The 21,476-nt window shown below is 42.4% G+C and overlaps 1 protein-coding gene across 2 annotated transcripts in view; it reads left to right on the top strand.

Annotated features, from left to right (window-relative positions):
• Positions 1-21,476, top strand: part of prkcz (protein kinase C, zeta) — a 595,716-nt gene that overhangs the window by 263,011 nt on the left and 311,229 nt on the right. For both annotated transcript variants that reach the window (XM_034171897.1, XM_034171896.1), the window contains one exon: positions 10,138-10,231. In XM_034171897.1, the coding sequence (XP_034027788.1) occupies positions 10,138-10,231 (94 nt within the window). The remainder of the gene's footprint in view (positions 1-10,137; positions 10,232-21,476) is intronic.

Genomic DNA, 21,476 nt, shown 5'->3' with positions numbered 1-21,476 from the left:
GAGGGGAGAAATCTTTCAGTCATCAATAAGGACTAGTTCCTACCTACATTAGCAAAAATGATGCCTGAAAACTCTAGAAATGAGTACCTTCAAACCAGTGAAAATCATAAACATTAGCACTCAGTATTGATTTAAATTTATTTCAGTTTATTTCATTTTATGTTGCACCAAATCACAACAAAGTTTCCTCAAGGTGCTTCACACAAGTAAGGTCTACCTTTGCCAACCCCTACAGCAAGCACACAGGTGACAGTGGTAAGGAAAACCTCCCTCTGATGATACCGAGGAAGAAACCTCAAGCAGACCAGACTCAGAGTTGTGACTCACTGCTTAGGCCATTCTAACACTGACAAGGTTTTTGAAATGTTTTCCAAAACAGAACAAACAGAAAACACAAAGTCAAAACAACGTAACAAAAGAACATGCATTTGGTGAGCGGTCCATGCAGGCGTTTATTTCATAGGCAGAGGTCATCCAGCATTCCTCATGCCATCAGTGGTCCTGTTCTGGCGGCAGGGTCCATTCCAAATGCAGACTGCGGTGTGCTGCTTCAGGTATGGCATCTTGCGCTGAGTCCGGCACCCTGCAATCTGGAGCCATCAATCCTGCAATCCTATGCAACGTTATCCACACCTCGGACAGAGAGCAGAATCAGTTGGCTGGAAAAACTACACCTAAGGTATACAGTAGTGTTCGGAATAATAGTAGTGCTATGTGACTAAAAAGATTAATCCAGGTTTTGAGTATATTTTTTATTGTTCCTTGGGAAACAAGGTACCAGTAGATTCAGTAGATTCTCACAAATCCAACAAGACCAAGCATTCATGATATGCACACTCTTAAGGCTATGAAATTGGGCTATTAGTAAAAAAAAAGTAGAAAAGGGGGTGTTCACAATAATAGTAGTGTGGCATTCAGTCAATGAGTTTGTCAATTTTGTGGAACAAACAGGTGTGAATCAGGTGTCCCCTATTTAAGGATGAAGGCTGCGAGGCATTGGTAGATTGGTCAGTTGACCAGACCTTGGCCTTCTGGGTGCTAAATGTATATGCTGGTGGGCAGGCTTCATTTAAGGGGAGGACAGCAAATGAAATGAAATTATCCTGCATGAATGCGCTTTATTTGAGTTGGGGCTCCATATAATAATTGAATTGAGTTCATCGTATGAATTAATTTTTTGAGTGAGTGTTTTTAAATAACTTTCTATTCTTCTATTTTTACCTTTTGTCATATTTTAAACATTGTTTTTTTTTTCTTTGTTTGTTTGTTTTTTAAACATTTAAACATCTCTGTGTGTTTTTAAATGTCTTTGGCATAACTAACAAATTTTAACACAAATAATATTAATTCAACTTTACAGGGATGGATATTGATCATATTTTATCAATATCGATGCCATTATTGATTCCGCTTATCGATCCGATTCCTTATCGATTCCCTTATCAATACTTTCTGTGTATTAAAATCAGGCTTTACAGGTTTTCTCTGTCAATAACATTTTACTGAGTCATAAAGTAAATAAATATGGAATCGGTCACTGGATCCTTAATCTCTGGACATAAATAAAAATAAAATCTGTAGTTTTTCTCAAAAGTATTTCCTTTCAGACATTATTGGCATGAATGTCACTCCGTACATCTGAGCTGAGCTCTTGCAGCCGGCTGTGCTGCAAGTCAACATCAATGTAATTCATAAAGAACGCAAGATGTCTCATTTTGGGAGGAAAAATGTTTTAGTATGTTGTAGTTTTTTGTCTGTGTTACAACATTTGGAAAGAGGTGTCATTTGATTTGTGATTTGCTTTTGAACTTAATAATTCCAGCCGGACTCTAACTTGAATCGGCAGACAGCGGCGCAGTGTTTGATGCTGTGCGAACGGAACGGAGGACGATTGTTTCTTGCCTGCAACAAGACAAGAGACCCAGTTAATGACTTTAATCCTCAAAAAAGTGACTCATGATTGACATTTTTAAATGGGTATGCGAGGGGATAAGAAGTGGATTTGCTGCTTCTGGAAAGCAGCAAAGCAATGAACCAATGAAGCAGTGGGTCGGAGCACTGCTTCGATGCGTCAAACTTCAAGAACAGCCGCTGCAGAAACAGTTGATTACAGACCCTCTGCAGGGTCTGCAGTCAATGTAAAGAAATGATCATTTTCCTGATAAAACACCCTCAAAAACAATGCCCGCTCTGCAGGACCAGTAAGGGAATCATTAGCAAAAAAAAAGCTGGCGATCGTTTTCAAAAAAGCGCCTTTTTTTTACTTTGAGAGAGTCTGTGAATGTGATGTGTTTGTGTGTGTGTGTGTGTGTGTGTGTGTGTGTGTGCGCGTGTGCAGCAGGTGATTTAACCCCCAATTTAAACGTGTACATATATATATATATATATATATACATATATATATATATAATAAGTATTAAGCTTGTAGACTCTCTCAAATGTCATAAAACTGTCAGTCTTTTTAAAAGAGAATTAATGTTGAGTCATCACTTTAAAAAAAAACAGCATAACAGCCATTTTAATCCACGTCAGTTGTTTTTTGCCACTTAGTGGATGTGGAATGTCTCCGTGATAGCACACACACGCATATATATATATATATATATATATATATATATATATATATATATATATATATATATATATATATATATACGAGGTCTATTAGAAAAGAAACCCACAGTTTTATTTTTTAAAAAACTATATGGATTTGAATGACATTGTTGTGTGGGCCGCTGAAGAGGAGGTACTGCTGGCCCACCACCACCAGATGGCGCCCTGCTTGAAGTGCGGGCTTCAAGCATGAGAGGGCATCATAGCAACCGGGAGTGACAGCTGTCACTCGTTATCAGCACTCGTTATCAGCATCAGCACTCATTCACATCACCACCACCATAAAGGCCGGCCTGCAACTCCACCTCCCCGCCGAGAAATCAGCTACCATTCAGGTAACTTCTCTGCTGACTTACAAAGTAATATTCTCTGCTGTATTTAACGCTGACTAATAGTCTGCACTTCTTTTGCAGCCGTTTTCCTGTGGTGATTGCCTTATCTGTGGGATTGGCGTTTGGTGTGGACTGCGACGGCTTCGCCTCACACCCCAAACCAGATAAGTGGTTAAACAGGAGCTGCACGAGTGTGTGATTGGAGGTGGAGGTGCTCCCTCCTTACTAAACACAGACTGTGGGATTACTGAGTGTGTGAACTCGCACTCATCAATACTGTTTCTGTTCTCTGCCAGCAGTACCAGTGGCCACCTGGGGCGCAGGGCTTGGCGGCTCCGGTGTTCTTCAGATCCGTTGGTGGTGGAAGCTGTGTGGGATCCGGCTCTTCTCTCGCCAGGCGTCTTCTATCTTCGAGCCTGCCCACACGTCACCTTGTGTATAATTGACATTCCACCATATTGTTATTGTCTGTACTTTGTTGTGCGATTCACAACATTAAATTGTTACTTTTTGGCTTATCCATTGTCCGTTCATTACCGCCCCCTGTTGTGGGTCCGTGTCACGACACTTTCACAACACACGTGTGATTACATCAGCCAAGCTTGAATCCTTGTGCGCATGCGTGAGTTTTTTCACGCCTGTCGGTGACATCATTCGCCTGTGAGCAAGCCTTGTGGGAGGAGTGGTCCAGCCCCCTCTTCGGATTTTCATTGTCTGAGAAGTTGCTGAGAGACTGGTGCTGTGCTTGATCAAAATTTTTTCCAAAACTGTGAGGCACATCCGAGTGGACATTATTCAAGAAATTCAGCTGGTTTTCGGTGTAAATGTTAACGGCTGATGAGAGATTTTGGATTGTTTCTATCGCTGTAAGGACTTCCCACGGAGTGGGATGTCACGCAGCGCTCCGAGACGACGTTGTCATCCTGTTTCAAGCTGAAAACCTCCAAATTTAAGTCTCTAAGGACCCAGGACGTCGTGAGAGAACAGAGAACTTTCAGAAGAGGTCGGAATCAGCAGTTTATCCGGACATTCCACTAATAAAGGAGATTTTATTAATGAAAGACGTGCGGACGGATTGGCGTGTCAGCTCGCAGCCGGCGCAGCGCGCCCTCCACAAGACAAACACCTCCGTGTTGATAACCATTTGTAAAATCCAGGCGGCTTTTGGTGGCTTTCAGTTGAGTGAGTATCTGAGAAATTGTTTAACAGCAGGGCATGTTCCAACTTGTCCTTAAGGCTTCCAACAGAGGTGTTTTTCCTGTGGCGGCACGCGGCGCCGGCTGCGAGCCGACGCGCCAATCCGTCCGCACGTCTTTCATTAAAAAAATCTCCTTTAACAGTGGAATGTCCGGATAAACTGCTGATTCCGACCTCTTCTGAAAGTGTTCTCTCACAGCGTCCTGGGTCAACAGAGGCTTAAATTTGGAAGTTTTCAGCTTGAAACAGGATGACGACGTCGCCTCGGAGCGCTGCGCGACGTCCCGCTCCGTGGGAAGTCCTTACAGCGATAGAAACAATCCAAAATCTCTCATCATCCGTTAAAATTTTCACCGAAAACCAGCTGAATTTCTCGAATGATGTCCACTCGGATGTGCCTCACAGTTTTTGAAAAAATTTTGATCAAGCACAGCGCCAGTCTCTCAGCAACTTCTCAGACAAAGGAATTCCGACGAGGGGGCTGGACCACTCCTTCCACAAGGCGTGCTCACAGGCGAATGACGTCACCGACAGGCGTGAAAAAACTCTCGCATGCCCACGAGGGTTCGTAATCACACGTGATTCAAATCCATATGGTTTAAAAAAAAAAAATAAGGTCGGATACTTTTCTCACAGACCTCGTATATTTGTTTGTTTGTTTGTTTATTTGATTTTTCGTAGGGGTGGTGGCCAAGTGGTTAATGCACTTGGTTTCAGTGTGGAAGGTTCCCAGTTCGAATCCCACCCCTACCACATTTCTCCATGTAATGCGGAGTTGCGTCAGGAATGGCATCCGGCGTAAAACTTCTGCCAATTCAACATGCAGATCCACCTTGGATTTGCTGTGCCGACCCCGAGTACAAAACAAGGGAGCAGCCGAAGGGACTTACTTACTACTTATTAGATTTTTCACAGTTATATATAACACTTAGCGTTTTTAACAGGCTGCGTTTATGACTAATTGCCGCAGGTGCACAAAACCTTCTCATTCTCACAGCTGCTGGTTTTACTGAATGCATCAAAATGAGCAGTTATCATTTAAAAACGAGTCTTCGTAACACAACATCACACTTGTGTAAACTTTGGGATTAATCTGTGCCTCAGTTCGTAACATGGCAGATACATTCCATTGAAGTAAACGCTGGGACACTTCTACTAATTACGTCACCTATTGGAAACACCCGAGTACTCACGAGTACTTTGTTTTCAGAAGTCTCCGTAGCTATTTGCTGTAAATGCCATATACTTTGAAACCAGTCACAGAAGTCCACAAAGTAATCCCGGTGGATCATTGGATGGTCACTAACAGATAAACCAAAAAATTAACTTTGACAACAGATAATCAGATAACTGAAAAGTTATCTTTGATAAAGATAAACCGATAAACCACACAAAAATGTACTGGAAGTTACAGATAACCGATAACTGATAAATTCCAGTGTTGTCTCTGGTATATTTGCAACTATTAACAAGCTGAATTTGAGTTTTAACACCACGATCGCTTTTGAAAGCGACAAAAGACTCAAACGAGTCAGCCTTTCTATGTTTGAGTATGCTGCCCCTTGCTAGAAGCTACACGGCTACAGCACTGAAGCACCCTAAGAGTAGTCACAAAGCCAGCTCTCTACCAATCACAATGCTCCGGTCAGGCGGAGGTCTTGAAAAATAAAGGCATCCTGACTTATGGTTTTGTGTGAATACTGATAGAATAACGCCATTAATGTCAATTCTGTCATTTGTACAAAGTTAAAATATAACATATATCTTTTAATGTTGAATAATGCACAAATTCTGAGTTTTTGTAACACACACAGACAGATCGCAAAGGATTCTGGGTAAAATGTGCCTCTGCTAAACACTGATTGGTTCAGTCATTCATTATGTAAACCAACACGTTAATGTGACGTGTGTCATGTGTTGGTGTTTACAGATAATTGAGATAAATGTGCTTTTGTAAAATATTCCATTTTTTATTTGTAAAAACAGACATTTTTACGGAGCCCTGGAAGTGTCATCGCAAAATGTTTTACATGTGGAGAGAATGTGCGCACGTTTTATGATGTTGTAAAACGTGCACTCAATATTGTTGATGCATAAATGTTGGTTTTACACTGTGCGAGAGAATTTTTTGGACCGAGTTTCAGGTTAATCGCGCGTCCTGCATCGTGTAGTGTACATGGAGTAACAAGCTGCGTTTAACATCTGACAACCACCTCCTGATCGCCGATCATATGGTCGAATGAAAATCAAACCTGTTTGATATTATTCTGGTCGGCCATCGTGAGTGTATCCTACTGCTGCAGAGCTACAAGTGTCCAACCGCTCGCACTGTGGCAGAGCTGTCTTGTAATGTTTTGTTGTTGTTGTTGTTTTGTTTTTAAACTTAATTTGTAAAAAATTTAGACAGACTTGCGGAGGAATTCCGCGTGTCGCGGCGGTGCCGCATGGCGCACAGCAACGCTGTGATGAAGCCTCACGGGACATGTTCTGGCATGTCCAGGCACATCCACAATTTCTTGGATAATCACTCAATGGAAAAACCACCGACAGCTGTCTGAACGCCATCTCAAAGCCGTCCTGTGAGACCAAAACGGAGGTGGTTTTGTCTCGCTCCAGTAGCGAAACCATCGCTCGGCTTTCCACGACAAAATCGCTTGTTAAAAGTGAAATCTGCCGGAAAATGGTTGATGTCCAGCTCTTGTGATAACCAGAGAAATGGCACACGATGGTCACGGATCCAGACAGCCATCCGTTTAGAAATGAAATGGTCGTTCAGCCTGTCGATGGCGGCTTCGGAGCGTGGCGCACCCCACAGCCGCTGGGGGCCGTCCTTAAAGCGACAGTAACACTCCTTATTCTCTACCAAGCCCGTAACATTTTCACCGAAAGCCAGATAAATTTTTCTAATGGTTTCCAGCTGCCAGTCTCTAACAGTTTCCGAAAAAATTCTGATGGAAAAAAAGCCCAAATCATTCCGCCATTTCCTGACAATGAAAATCCGACGAGGGGGCTGGACCACTCCTCACTCAAAGCCTGCTCACAGGCGAATGACGCAACCTACATGCGTGGGAAAAACTCACGCATGCGCACGAGGGTTCAAGCTTGTCTGACGCAATCACACGTGATTCAAATCCATATGGTTTTTGAAAAAAATAATAAGGTCGGATACTTTTCTAATAGACCTCGTACATTTTAAAAATAAAGAAATCTGAAAAATTAGGCGTGTCTTATTAATTAAGCGAGCAAATATCCACATGTCAGTGGTCCCTCGCTATAACGCGGTTCACCTTTCGCGGCCTCGCCGTTTCGCGGATTTCTTTAGTCCAATTTTGCATGCTTTTTTTTTTTACAGTGCATTGTGTTCTGTGTGTCTGTTTATAAGAATCTTCTTGCCCAGAAGAAAAAAGAGCACCAACAACTACTCTTAACTGTGTTTGTCACTCGGAAAAAGACACCTGCAGCGAGGTGTGAGTGGAAAAAGGCGCGACAGTCACGCAGCGCCAGGACGAAGAGGCGCGATCAGAGGAACTGTGAAATACTGGTCAGTCACTATTAATAATTTCTTATGTGTCCAACCTCGTAGGTTGATCGTTAAAATTAAACTTGTTAGTTCTAAAAGCCATCATAATTATTTATAGGAAAACGTTCTATTTTTATTTCTCAAACGAATGTTTGGGCAGGAAAACAGTTTGGTCTTATTTTTCTACTAAGGTTTGAACTTTGAGAGTGTTTACACATGAGAGAAAAGTGAGAAAATGTTAATGCCTGATTGAGAAAAGTGTATAAATTGGTTTTACAGGGTTTTTACAGCTTTAAAACTTCTATAATAATTGTAAAAAAATAACGCTGACTACGTCGCGGACTTCGCTTTTTGCGGACTATTTTTAGAACGTAACTCCCGCGATAAACGAGGGACCACTGTAACACTTTTTTGATTATACTACAAAACAATTAATACGACGGCAGCTTTTGACGCTCTATTGGCACGCGTCGTGATTGGTGGAGTTCTTTTTCTTTGCCGTCTTCCTGGCTTCCATGTCGTAAAATGAGGGTGTGTCTGAAGCGGAGTCTGAATATTTATGGGCGTGTTTATTATAATTACGATTGTTTTCACCCGCCGCATTTATCAAGGTCACATCAGGCGTACGCCGGAAATGGGCAGGTGCGCACTGCTTGATACATGTCACGGCAACTTTGGTGTACTTCAAATTTACACCGTTAATTTACGCCACAAGTGCGCAACTTTGATACATGAGGCCCATTTTCCCCAAATGTAAAACAGAGAAAACTGACAACAGGCTCAATGGATTTAAAGTCAGTAAAGCACCGATCAGATTCTGACAAGATGCTCTGCACGTGATCATCATCATCATAACGTGCACTTTCAAGCTCTGCACAATCTTTGCCCTGACACTTAAGTGTCCATCTTGTGTCCATCTTTGAAAAGTTCAGCAGGCCACACTGTTGCAACATGTTCACAGAGCTGTTCATGTTGATGATGATTTTGTCCTTGAGCTTGTCAGTCAGATTGATATGAAAGGCTAAATCCAAGAGCCACTGTCTTTTAGCTGTGCAGTTCAGCATGGTTTGTACATTTCAGAAATTCTTTAATTTCAGGCAACAATTCAGAAAACTGTTCAAGAAAATTACCTCTGTGTGCAGCAGCAGATGTGTGCACGTCTCCATTTGTGCACAGAATAATCACCTCCTCAGACTCCTGACCTGAACAGAACATGCAGTCTTGTTAGCCACATACATCATATCTTCCATATTTATGGACCACTGTGCTGCTAGCCAACTTTTTAATTCCTGGACTTTTCGGGCGAGCAGAGGTGATTTAGCCGGGAAGTTGGCATCAGCTCATTCCCTTTCTTCGGTAAAGCCACATTCGCATTGCAAAAAAGACAGATGGACTTGGCATTCAAATACACAAAAAACAATAATCCTCCTCTCACTCTGAATGAAAATGATGGGTTACATTTTTTAGCTTCTGTCACTGTCGTATCCACTCGATCCAGTGTAGCTTCTTGTACCCTTTCGACCCTGCACATGTGCAGATAGAAAGAACCACATGACTTTTTTTTTTATTTTTTATGTGATCGACTGGAACTCACCCCGCAATTGACTGGTCCACCGCGATCGACTGTTTGGACATGCCAGAAGTAGACGAAATAATGAAAAAACACTAAATATCCATTAACTGGTAAATAAAAGATCATTGAGGTGCATCTGGAGGTTGGGTGTGAACCTACAATCTACTCTACAGCACTGTATACAACACATAATTCAGAACTCCTTTGTCATTTCTCAATCACTCGGACCAGAGTTACAGTAAATGGACACCCCCACACAGCTGAATTCACACTATGAGATTTAACACTTTAATTTGTCGAAATTAGCACCAGAATGTTCACACTTTACATTGTCATGCCTTGATACTGGAAATGCAATGCTGACAAATTTGCTGTGTGGTTGTGGTTGTTGTGTCTCATGTTCTTGAGCTGGTTCTGTAACTCAGACACATTTTACTGAAACACTAAAACGATCAGGCCAAATGACGCAACAGATGAGCTTTTGTTTTGAATTGTGTGACTTGGTTGTCATTTAAACAGACATCAGCTAATAGGATCAGGTAACTAGCGTGCTTACAGAAACCAATCAATCTGACCAGGGACCAAATACCCAGATCCAGTGTGCAGCCTCTGCAGGTCACAGTCCTGACTGAGAAATCAATGGAATCCACAGTGTTTCTTCAGTCTGTTAGATAAGGTCAAACTGTGACATGACTTTTCTCCAGAAATCTTCCACATCACCACGTTTTTGTCTGACCACCATTAGCTGAGAGCTTATCTCCACACACAGCTGAGACACGTTTCTCTTAGTCTTCTTAAAAATGATAAATCCTACTCTTTTTCCTGACTGTGAAACCATGAGTGGATTTTTGGCTCGATACATTGCAGAACATTTAAGTGGATTTTTTAATTTGTTTGTGAAGGATCCAGTTATGCCTTCTCAAGAACCCACTTCAGATACCAGGAGTGAAGAGGTGGACCTTCCACCAGATGACACAGAGGACACAGACACAGAAAGTAAGTCTCCAAACTTTTGCTGTTTTTTTTCTTGGAGTACAGTGTCATGAAGATTAATTCTGAAGCATGTTACACTTTTTACATACTGGAACTGAACTGACTGTTTCACTGCTCAACTTGCTAATTTTAAGAAGAGTTTAATGTGACAAAATGTGGAGTTACAGGCAGCTGTGAGTGGAAAAGAGCACATTTTTATTGTATTGTCTGTGTAGTGGTTTTACATGTACAGATGCACTGGTAATTTTTTTTTAATTTATTTATGCTTTTTATGTTTTTATTCACCATATATTGTTTGTTTGCTGAACACCAGAGTGATCTTTTAAGTTTTGAGCAAAGACAAACACATCTTTATCTATGTGCATTCTGTCCTTGCACGTGTGTGTGTGTGTGTGTGTGTGTGTGTGTGTGTGTGTGTGTGTGTGTGTGTGTGTGTGTGTGTGTGTGTGTGTGTGTGTGTGTGTGTGTGTGTGTGTGTGTGCGCGCGTGCTCAAAATCCTGAGAATAGCTTTTATTTCCACACACACCAATGCATTGGGAACACTGCACATTCTATTCCAAATCAAAACATGAACAAAAATGAATCCAATTTTAAATCTAGTATTAGGTTGTTCAAATAAATAGCAGTGTCTGCATTTTTCTGCATTCTTTACAAACTCAAACATTTACTGTATCAACTGCAAAATACTTGAAGATTTATCTTTCCTGTGAATCGCTGAACTAATATTTAGCTGTATAACTACTGTTTCTGAGAATTGCTTCACATCTGAGTTGCATGGAGTCAACCAACTTCTGGCACCTGTGAGCAGGTATTCCAGCCCAGGGCGATGGGACTGCATTTCAAGAATCCTCTGCATTTCTTGGTTTTGCCTCAGAAACAGAATTTTGATGTCACCCCACAGGTTTTCTATTGGATGAAGGTCCAGGGGATTGGGCTGGCCACTCCTTAATGTTAATCTTGTTGGTCTGGAACCAAGATGCTGCTCACTTGGTGGTGTGTTTGGGGTCATTGTCTTGCTAAAACACCCATTTCCAGTACATTTCCTCTTTGGCATAAGACAGCATAACCTCTTGAATTATTTTGTTGGTTTCAAACTGATCTATGATTCCTGGTATGTGATAAATAGGCCCAACACCACAGTATGAGAAACATCCCCTCATCATGATGCTTGCTCCACCATACTTCACTGTCTTCACAGTGTACGGTGGCTTGAATTCAGTTTTTGTGGGTTGTGTGACAAACTGTGGCCCAAGATCCAAAAACAACAATTTTGCTTTCATCAGTCCACAAAATGCTATACCATTTCTCTTTAGGACAGTGTTCTTTAGCATATTGTAACCTCTTCAGCGCATGTCATTTTTTTCAACAGTGGGACTTCTGTGGGGGCTTCTTGTCCACAGTTTGGCTTCACATAGGTGTCTCATAATTGCTACAGTACTCACAGGTAACTTCAGACCTTCTTTGATCACCCTGGAGCTGATCATTGACTGAGTCTTTGGGTGTTCATGCATACACACACACGCACACACAATGCATACACACACACACACACGTGTGTGTGTATATATATATATATATATATATATATATATATATATATATATATCTCATTAAAAAGTTCTGCTTATATGTAGGGTATTTCAATCAATAAAATTGTTAGATATTCTAGACTCAGTAAACTAAAGCATGTTATGTGTAGGGTATTTCAATCAATAAAATTGTTAGATATTCTAGACTCAGTAAACTAAAGCATGTTATTTTGATTTTTACTTTTGATAATTATGTCTACAGCTCCAAAAAAGTAGAACATGCACACCCTATTTTCTGGAGTATAAGTTTTTTTTATTTTTCGTAGTTTGAGATGTCCTGCAATTTATAGGCGATCACTGAATGAAGGAAAAAAGTCCCAAATTCACAGATCGTTGTGTGTGTGTGTGTGTGTGTGGGTGTGGGTGTGTGTGTGTTCGCGCAAGTACACTTTCAACCTAAGGGCCCCAGTGACCTCCCCCTTGGTGCCCCCAGTCACCATACCAAATTTGGTGTTGATTGCTTAATTACTTAAGCTACGCATAGCGAACACACACACACACACACACACACACACACACACACACACACACACACACACACACACACACACACACACACACACACACACACACACACACACACACACACACACACACACACACACACAGAGTCAGCCTTATATAATAGACCACGACCCTGGAGCCCTTATTTTCACAGTTCATATGGTACTCAGGTCAGGTAGCAAGCATCACACTTTACTTACTACGTAGTAGCGACTGGTGAGGGTGGACTTTAATTAGAATCCGAATGGGCGCACTAGTGGTCCACATCCGGATCCTGATTCTGCAGAAAATGGTTCTGGGGGGCATGAGCATGGCTAAAACCCTTCAGCTTCTGAGTGGCTTTGCTCCCCAGACCCCCCCAACCAGGACCATCTTGACCATCAGCCATTTGATGCATTTTTCTTTATTTGCCCCTCACATGCCTGTAGATGAGCTTACTGAAATATTTCAGAAAAAAAGAGGAGAATGGATTTGGATAGGAGAAGAATCAGAGTTTCCCAAATATAATTATTTTTATTAGTAAAGGAGGACTGTTTTTTTTTAATTAGGGTTAGGGTTACCAAAAATTTTTTGGCGTGCACTGTGCACACGCCCGCAATCTCACTCCAGCCAAGGTCCCAAAGTTGGCAACCCTGTATTACCCATGCATAGAACAGGTAACTCAGCTAGTTCATTATATGAGCAATTGCGATGGTGTTAATACTTGGAGCTTTTCTTCATATCATTGGTGGTCGTATGTCTTGAGAGATAACGTGCAATTAGCAGTCATACTCATTTCAAGCAAATATGAGTAAACATCTTTACCAAACAGCACACCGTGCTCAGTAAACAACAACTGAGAAATAACAGAGTAAATGGACATCTGTTCCAGCACAGAGCTGCAGCACAAAGCAGAGAAACAGAACGTAAATAATAATGGCTGAATTGCGCGGTGAGCTGGTTTACACCAGACTAATCTTATTGTTGTATCGACTGTCAATCACTTCAGGAAAAGAAATCCACAACTGAAACCAGAGTTTTCCTAAACATCAGAGTCGGTGCTCTGTTAATGGTCTTAATTCCTCTGATCCACATGTCATAGAGTCCATCATCAGTTTTTAAATGATGAATCAGAATATTCCCAAACAGCAGACTCCACACTGACTCAAATAAAATCCAGCCTTTCCACCGATCACAAAACAGTGTTGTCCCAAACACTTAGCCAGAGGCTACCTTCTTCTTCTTCTCCTTCTAAAGACAGAGTGGAGGAGAAATATGAAGTAGGAAAAAGGTAAGTAAAATAGGAAACAAAATGTGACCTTCTGACCTCTTAAAATAGGTCTAGGTTAGCCATCTTTGAACTTGTCCAAGGTTTGTGCTCAAGAATGCTCACTGTGAATTTGAACACCGTGGCAGTAATAGACCATCACCTCGGAGGAGGTGATGGTCTAGTGGTGGGGGAGGTGATGGTCTAGTGGTTAAGGTGTTGGGCTTGAGTCCAGAAGATCATGGGTTCAAATCCCCGCCTGACTGGAAAATCACTAAGGGCCCTTGGGCAAGGCCTTTAATCCCCTATTGCTCCCAGTGTGTAGTGAGCGCCTTGTATGGCAGCACCCTGACATCGGGGTGAATGTGAGGCATTATTGTAAAGCACTTTGAGCGTCTGATGCAGATGGAAAAGTGCTATATAAATGCAGTCCATTTACCATTTAGGGCATTTGCAGTACTTGTTGGGACGTCTGTACCTGAAGTACAACCCCAATTCCAATGAAGTTGGGATGTTGTGTAAAATGTAAATAAAAACAGAATACAATGATTTGCATTTCAAAATGAGCAAATATTTGCACAAAAATAAAAGTGTCAGTTTGAACATTAAATATCTTGTCTTTGTGGTGTATTTAATTGAATATAGGTTGAAGAGAATTTGCAAATCATTGTATTCTGTTTTTATTGAGATTTCACACAATGTCCCAACTTCATTGGAATTGGGGTTGTACATATGTACAGCAGTGTTGAGAATAATAGTACTATGTGACTAAAAAGATTAATCCAGGTTTTGAGTATATTTCTTATTGTTACATGGGAAACAAGGTACCAGTAGATTCAGTAGATTCTCACAAATCCAACAAGACCAAGCATTCATGATATGCACACTCTTAAGGCTATGATATTGGGCTATTAGTAAAAAAAAAAGTAGAAAAGGGGGTGTTCACAATAATAGTAGCGTGGCATTCAGTCAGTGAGTTTGTCAATTTTGTGGAACAAACAGTTGTGAATCAGGTGTCCCCTATTTAAGGATGAAGCTAGCACCTATTGAACATGCTTTTCTCTTTGAAAGCCTGAGGAAAATGGGACGTTCAAGACATTGTTGAGAACAGGGGTGGCCATGTTCAGTCCTCGAGAGCCACATTCCTGACACTCTTAGTTGTCTCCCTGCTCCAACACACCTGAATCCAATGAAAGACTCGTTAGCAGACTTTTAATGAGCCTTTCATTGGATTCAGGTGTGTTGGAGCAGGGAGACAACTAAGACGGTCAGGAATGTGGCTCTTGAGGACCGAACTTGGCCACCCCTGGTTCAGAAGAACAGTGTAGTTTGATTAAAAGTTGATTGGAGAGGGGAAAACTTATACGCAGGTGAAAAAAATTATAGGTTGTTCATCTACAATGATCTCCAATGCTTTAAAATGGACAAAAAAACAGAGACGCGTGGAAGAAAACAGAAAACAACCATCAAAATGGATAGAAGAATAACCAGAATGACAAAGGCTCACCCATTGATCAGCTCCAGGATGATCAAAGACAGTCTGGAGTTACCTGTAAGTGCTGTGACAGTTGAAGCTAATTTATTTGCAAGAATCCCCCGCAAAGTCCCTCTGTTAAATAAAAGACGTGCAGAAGAGGTTACAATTTGCCAAAGAACACATCAACTGGCCTAAACAGAAATGGAGGAATATTTTGTGGACTGATGAGAGTAAAATTGTTCTTTTTGGGTCCAAGGGCCGCAGACAGTTTGTGAGACGACCCCCAAACTCTGAATTTAAGCCACAGTTCACAGTGAAGACAGTGAAGCATGGTGGTACAAGCATCATGATATGGGCATGTTTCTCCTACTATGGTGTTGGGCCTATATATCGCATACCAGGTATCATGGATCAGTTTGGATATGTCAAAATACTTGAAGAGGTCATTTTGCCTTATGCTGAAGAGGACATGCCCTTGAAATGGGTGTATCAATAAGACAATGACCCCAAGCACACTAGTAAACGAGCAAAATCTTGGTTCCAAACCAACAAAATTAATGCCTTGCATATGTGAAGAAATCATGAAAAACTGTGGTTATACAACTAAATACTAGTTTAGTGATTCACAGGATTGCTAAAAAAGCAGTTTGAACATAATCGTTTTGAGTTTGTAGCGTCAACAGCAGATGCTACTATTATTGTGAACACCCCCTTTTCTACTTTTTTTTTTACTAATAGCCCAATTTCATAGCCTTAAGAGTGTGCATATCATGAATGCTTGGTCTTGTTGGATTTGTGAGAATCTACTGAATCTACTGGTACCTTGTTTCCCATGTAACAATAAGAAATATACTCAAAACCTGGATTAATCTTTTTAGTCACATAGCACTACTATTATTCTGAACACTACTGTACACTAGCGTGTTGCCCATGGAGGTCCATGGGCAACACGCTAGAGTGGGTAGTGTTTATAAAATAGGTAGCTGACATTTTTAAAGGGTGGTAATAAATTAAGCAATAAGTTGGAATGGCGTGTGAGTCCAGAATGTTTTTAGAACCTTAGACCTCAACAATATTTAGAAGAGCTCAACCCTTTTATTTCCTGTTAATTATGTATCGGAATCGCCTTTATTGTCATTGTAATTTACATTGCAATGAGATTTGAGTGCAACTCCAAAAGGTGCTTTTCCGAGGTGTGAGTAATTGTTGGCCAAGTAAAAGATTATGAAATTTAACAAAATAAATTATTTAAATATATGTACAACTAAAATAAAATGTGGACAAAAGTAAAATGTAAAACAAGAATTATGTACAACTGTGGAATGACACTGCATGGGAAAATATTGCACATGGATACAGATATTTCACAAGAACTTTGAAAAGTGCAGATTAATGTGGTTTGTTATTGTTCAGTACAGTGATTGCTCTGGGGAGAAAGCTGTCCCTGTAATGTAATGTAATGTTTAATGTTAATTTATTGTCTTAATGTCGTTAGAAATTGTTATCATACACACACTATTATTATTGTCATTACTATTATTTAATTTTATTATTACTTCTATTTTGTCATTTGATTTTTAAAGGTACCACAATGGAAATAAGTGTTGTCACTTTCTTGTGTCATCCATGTATTTGTAACGTGTTTACAATTATATGCACTTACATTGAACTTACTAAATGAAATCACGCTTACGCTTTAGATGATTTATAGCCCCCTGCTGGAAAGGCGTGTGACTCCAACTGTAATTAGCAACATTAGCTAATATTCGCCCTTCTCCAAAACTTATCTACTAACTATCAGCATGGGCGCAGTTTGGTGGGGGATAGGGGGGACATGTCCCCCCCACCTTTTCAACCAGGGGGGATCAGAATATGGTATGTCCCCCCCCACCTTATGACATATATGTGTGTACTTGAAACATGCTTTGCCAGTCTTATGTGCAAACCATGTCAGTCTTATGTGCAAAACCATGTCAGAATAGTATCTTTGTTTCAGCAAGTTTGTATTTTTGGCAGCATTGACTTGTTTACAACACCTGTTTATTGTTTGTCACATTCGGAATTTTCTGGGACTGCATTCACCCAGATTTGAAACCAAAAAGAGTTGCCTCTAGGGACTAGTGTCTTCACATAAGTATCAATGGACCATATGCTAATTTACCAAATTCTGAAAGTTAGAAAAGGAAATCAGAAAAGCTATCTGGGACCTCAGAAAGCCCATCTGCAATTATTGCTTGATCTCCAAAATCAGTCTATGGAAGCGAAATTATGTTCAGTATGAGTGGTGTCATTAGTTCCACTTCAAAAATTAAATTCATGATAAGTAATTTATCCTAAACTTATGATCTGTTGTTTTTTCAAACTTAAGCAAAAACAAATCTTGAGAATAAAATACAGTATGCGATAGTTAATAATTATTAAGAGCCTGTTCTTTCATATTTATGAATACATTCAGCGAGTTCCTGAGCGATTATGATGATGACACATTCTCTCAAGTTGAGAGGGTTATCTAGAGGAGGTGTAGCACCTGTGATAAACCTCTGCTGTGCTCCGAGGTTGTCTTGTTGTCCATGCTTCACGAGGTGTGTTTACATTGTGCCCTATACCAGAACTCTGCTGAAATGATCTCTCGCGTGAGACATGGACCGCCAGACAGTGCAAGATTTCACAAGTACGAAACACTGAATCCCATCGTAATGCATTTCCATTAAAAACTCCCTTGCATGTACCAGACAGAGGAGTCTCGTAACACAGGTATGAAATGACGTTCAGCACTGACACTCTCCGATTCAAAGAAAGTGGTTACCGTATTTCCTTGATTACAAGCCCAGGCATTTATTTTTTCAAACCATGTTCAGACCCAGCGCCTAAACAAGGCAGGCCTTTCTTTATTCAAGGCCAGCAATTAACTTTTGTTAAGCATATTTGCTGCTTGCTGCCTGTGCTGTAATGTGGTGTTACGTTTCACACGTATCCCTGGGTGTGACGAACCAAAGAGCTTTTCATCACAGCCGTCTGCCTGGCTGTGAACCCTCTCCGTAGTTTGACGCACACCTGCTTAACGAAAGAGATTGGAAAGGCTGTGATTGGTCACTTTTCTGGATACACTCCTTCCTCCTCCATCATATTTTAATAGTTTTTGCCGTGCACACACGGATTACATTTCAATCATGGATCAAATGCGTTTGGCAGAAAAATCTGCAAATATGACCAACTTTACAACATGGAGTCAAAAAACTACAAAGGCGCTCAAATTACCTGCAATTCATGGAGGGAAATTGCAACCGCTGGTTTGGAGGTTGATGATTGTATAAAGAAGTGGAACTCATTTAGGGACAAATTCTGTTATGTGTCGGATGCAGCTCGGAGAACCGACCAGCGTTTGAAGGACCCAGTATGAAATAAGCAGAGCACGGTACAAAGGCTAACTGAATTTAATACATAACAGTGATACAAAAAATAACAAAAGAAAGTGCGGTCTGGCGTGGTGCGCTCCCAGCAGCGCTAACGGTCCGGAGCCAGAAGCTGTTCGGACCCAAGGACCCCGCCGACACCCCCCAGGTGGCCGCAACAAACCGAGTCTGTGAAAGAAGGAACCATTATGTGAGTCCACACTCTACACACAGAGAGAACACTTAAAGGTGTACAAACAGCAAACACTTCCTGGCTTGATTACTAATCAGCTTCCCAACCTGCAGGCATGGAACATCCAGTTCACAAAACTCCACTGCAGTGGAAGCCAATACATGACTAACATACAGCTCAATATAATAAAGGTGTGAGGGACACCACATTTACTGACTGTATAAATGTTAGTCACAAAATCTAACGTACCTCAGGAAGTGTGCTGACGAGTGTGAGACCTCACCCCCTCCTCTTTCACAGACCGTGCATCAAACCCTGGACGTTCTCTGCATCCACTGATGATGAGATGGCTCCCGAGACGACGATCTCACCCGTCTGGTCACAAGGTCGAGTCTCTGGCAAATACACACTGTATACTCCAGTCTTAAATGCCACCATGTTCCAATCCATATAGATGCACCTCAGCTGTGAGTCCTGACGAGCCGCAGGTGATCAGGGTGAGGTCCTGATAACCTCAGCAACACAGCCACTCAGTCCCAAATGCAAGCCACCTGGAAGGAAAAACAAAAGACAGAAACAAAAAGGCAGCCAGGCCCCCCAGCCATACAACAGTATCCCACCCTCACGGGAAGCCTCCCGGCGACCACACAAACCTGACCCAGGAGAAACACCCCCCTCCAGGGACCATGGCTGGAAACCGCATCTGCATTCGTCTTCCAACAGAATGGTTGATGTCCTCTCCTCTGGCTGCATCCTTGCCTTTGTTTCAGTCAGTCACTTAGCACAGGTGTGGCCAGGAGTTCTTAAACCTGTGCGGTCAGCCTTTATCCAACCATGTGCGGTCATTAGTCATAAAACAAAAAAGACAAACACAAACAACCAAAACACCCCCCCTCCCCAGGGGACCGTCCCATCAAACCCCGGGAAGAGGAGAAAAGAAAAACCCCAAACTTAAGCTTACAAATAAAAATGCTAAAACACCCCCCCCCCCCCCCCAAACGACATGTAGGGACCAACACCCCCCAGAGGACTTCCCGCCAGCTCCAGGAGTAATAACCACAGCCGAGGTCCCTCTGGGATCCAACGTCACCCACTGGGACTCCCAGCGCCTCCCAGAGGACCACTCGTCAACCCCAGGAGACGCCTCCCCTCATGACCAACGGACCCAGCCCCGGCCGTCTATGGCTAGATGGACCCACAGCCCTTTCCCCCCCAGAGGACACCACAGTCAAACCCTGAGGGCGGAAACTGGGGGGAAAAACAAGGAGAGAAAAAAAAACATACAAACAAAACAACCCCAACCCCACCCCCTTGGCGCAGTGGAAACTGGAAGCACGTCCAGTGTCACCAACCGTGACTATACCCCAGAAGCCAACCGGGAGGAGTGGAACAGCGGTTATGGCAAACGGCACAAAAAGGCGCCACTCCTCCGACTTCTACACCAGCCACTAGTTGTGGGTATATCCCACTGCCCCAAACCTCAGCCACGCCGATGGCAGACGGCCAAAGGCGTGCTGAAGCCGGAGGTGGAACAGGGAATCAAAAAACACCCCCCCCCCCCCCCCCCCCCAGGTGCAGAGGTTGCCCGGGAAATGCCCAGTATAACCAAACTGCACCACTCCAGCAACGCCGACACTACGGCTCACCCGGCTGGAGCCAGAGGAGAAGAGAGGGAAGAAAAAGAAAACACCCCAAACCCCCCCCCCCGTCCCGGGTGCAGAGGCCACCTGGGAAATACCCAGCACAACCAAACTGCACCCCTCCAGCAACGCCGACACTACGGCTCACCCGGCTGGAGTCAGAGGAGAAGAGAGGGCATAACAAAAAACAAAACAAAAAAAAAGAAAAAACAACCCAATTACCCCCCCATGACCCCCCAGGGGACCGTCCCATCAAACCCTGGGAGGCGAAACCGAAAGAAATAAAAAAGACTAACAGACTAACATAAGGTTGCTTGGGTCCTTTTTTTTTTTTTTTTTTTTTGACAGAACTGCAGGGTCACGACCCAGACACTAAATAGTGTAAAACAAAAAATAAAATCCCACACAAAAACCAACTCAAAAAACACCCACACGAAATGAACTAACACAAAACAAATCAGTGACGTATACCGTTAAGCTCAAACAAATCGAACACACCTGTTCTAACGTAAGAGCTTAACGGTAATGTGACTAAGTCACCAAAAGAGGGAGCCAAAGTGCTAAAAATGAAAAAAACCCCTTTGGTGACAGAAAACAAATGAGCTGCATCTCCGTGCGCAGCTGTGTGCAACACACAACCAAAATGTGCTCAACTAAATAACGCCGGAGCTGATACAACAGACGCAGTAGTTATCTTTATCCGGGGAAACGGGGCTACAACTGTAACACAGGAAGCTCAGCGACCCGTGCCACAGAGCTCCGCCGTGCGCGTGCACCCATTACAGACACACTCTTGCAGCTCCAGTTTAAACCTCTTATCCGGTCGGAGCATGACGCGAAGCCGTCGCCAGTCACACTCCACCACGACCCACGGATAAGGCACAAACACAGGAACACGGCTGCAAGAGAGCACAAATCAGTATTCAGCAATGGGTCTCAAACACGCACCATCCGGGCGGAGAGCACCCGCAACTGATCCGGATAACTACTGAACGTCTGCTGCCGCCTTCCCGGTGCGTTACCGTCTCTGCTACCGCTGGGTCCGTGATGTTTGGCCAGAGACTACTGTTATGTGTCGGACGCAGCTCGGAGAACCGACCAGCGTTTGAAGGACCCAGTATGAAATAAGCAGAGCACGGTACAAAGGCTAACTGAATTTAATACATAACAGTGATACAAAAAATAACAAAAGAAAGTGCGGTCTGG

Source organism: Thalassophryne amazonica, chromosome 6 (assembly GCF_902500255.1).
Source record: "Thalassophryne amazonica chromosome 6, fThaAma1.1, whole genome shotgun sequence".
Lineage (NCBI taxonomy): Eukaryota > Metazoa > Chordata > Actinopteri > Batrachoidiformes > Batrachoididae > Thalassophryne > Thalassophryne amazonica.
This window is presented reverse-complemented; position numbering and strand designations above follow the sequence as displayed.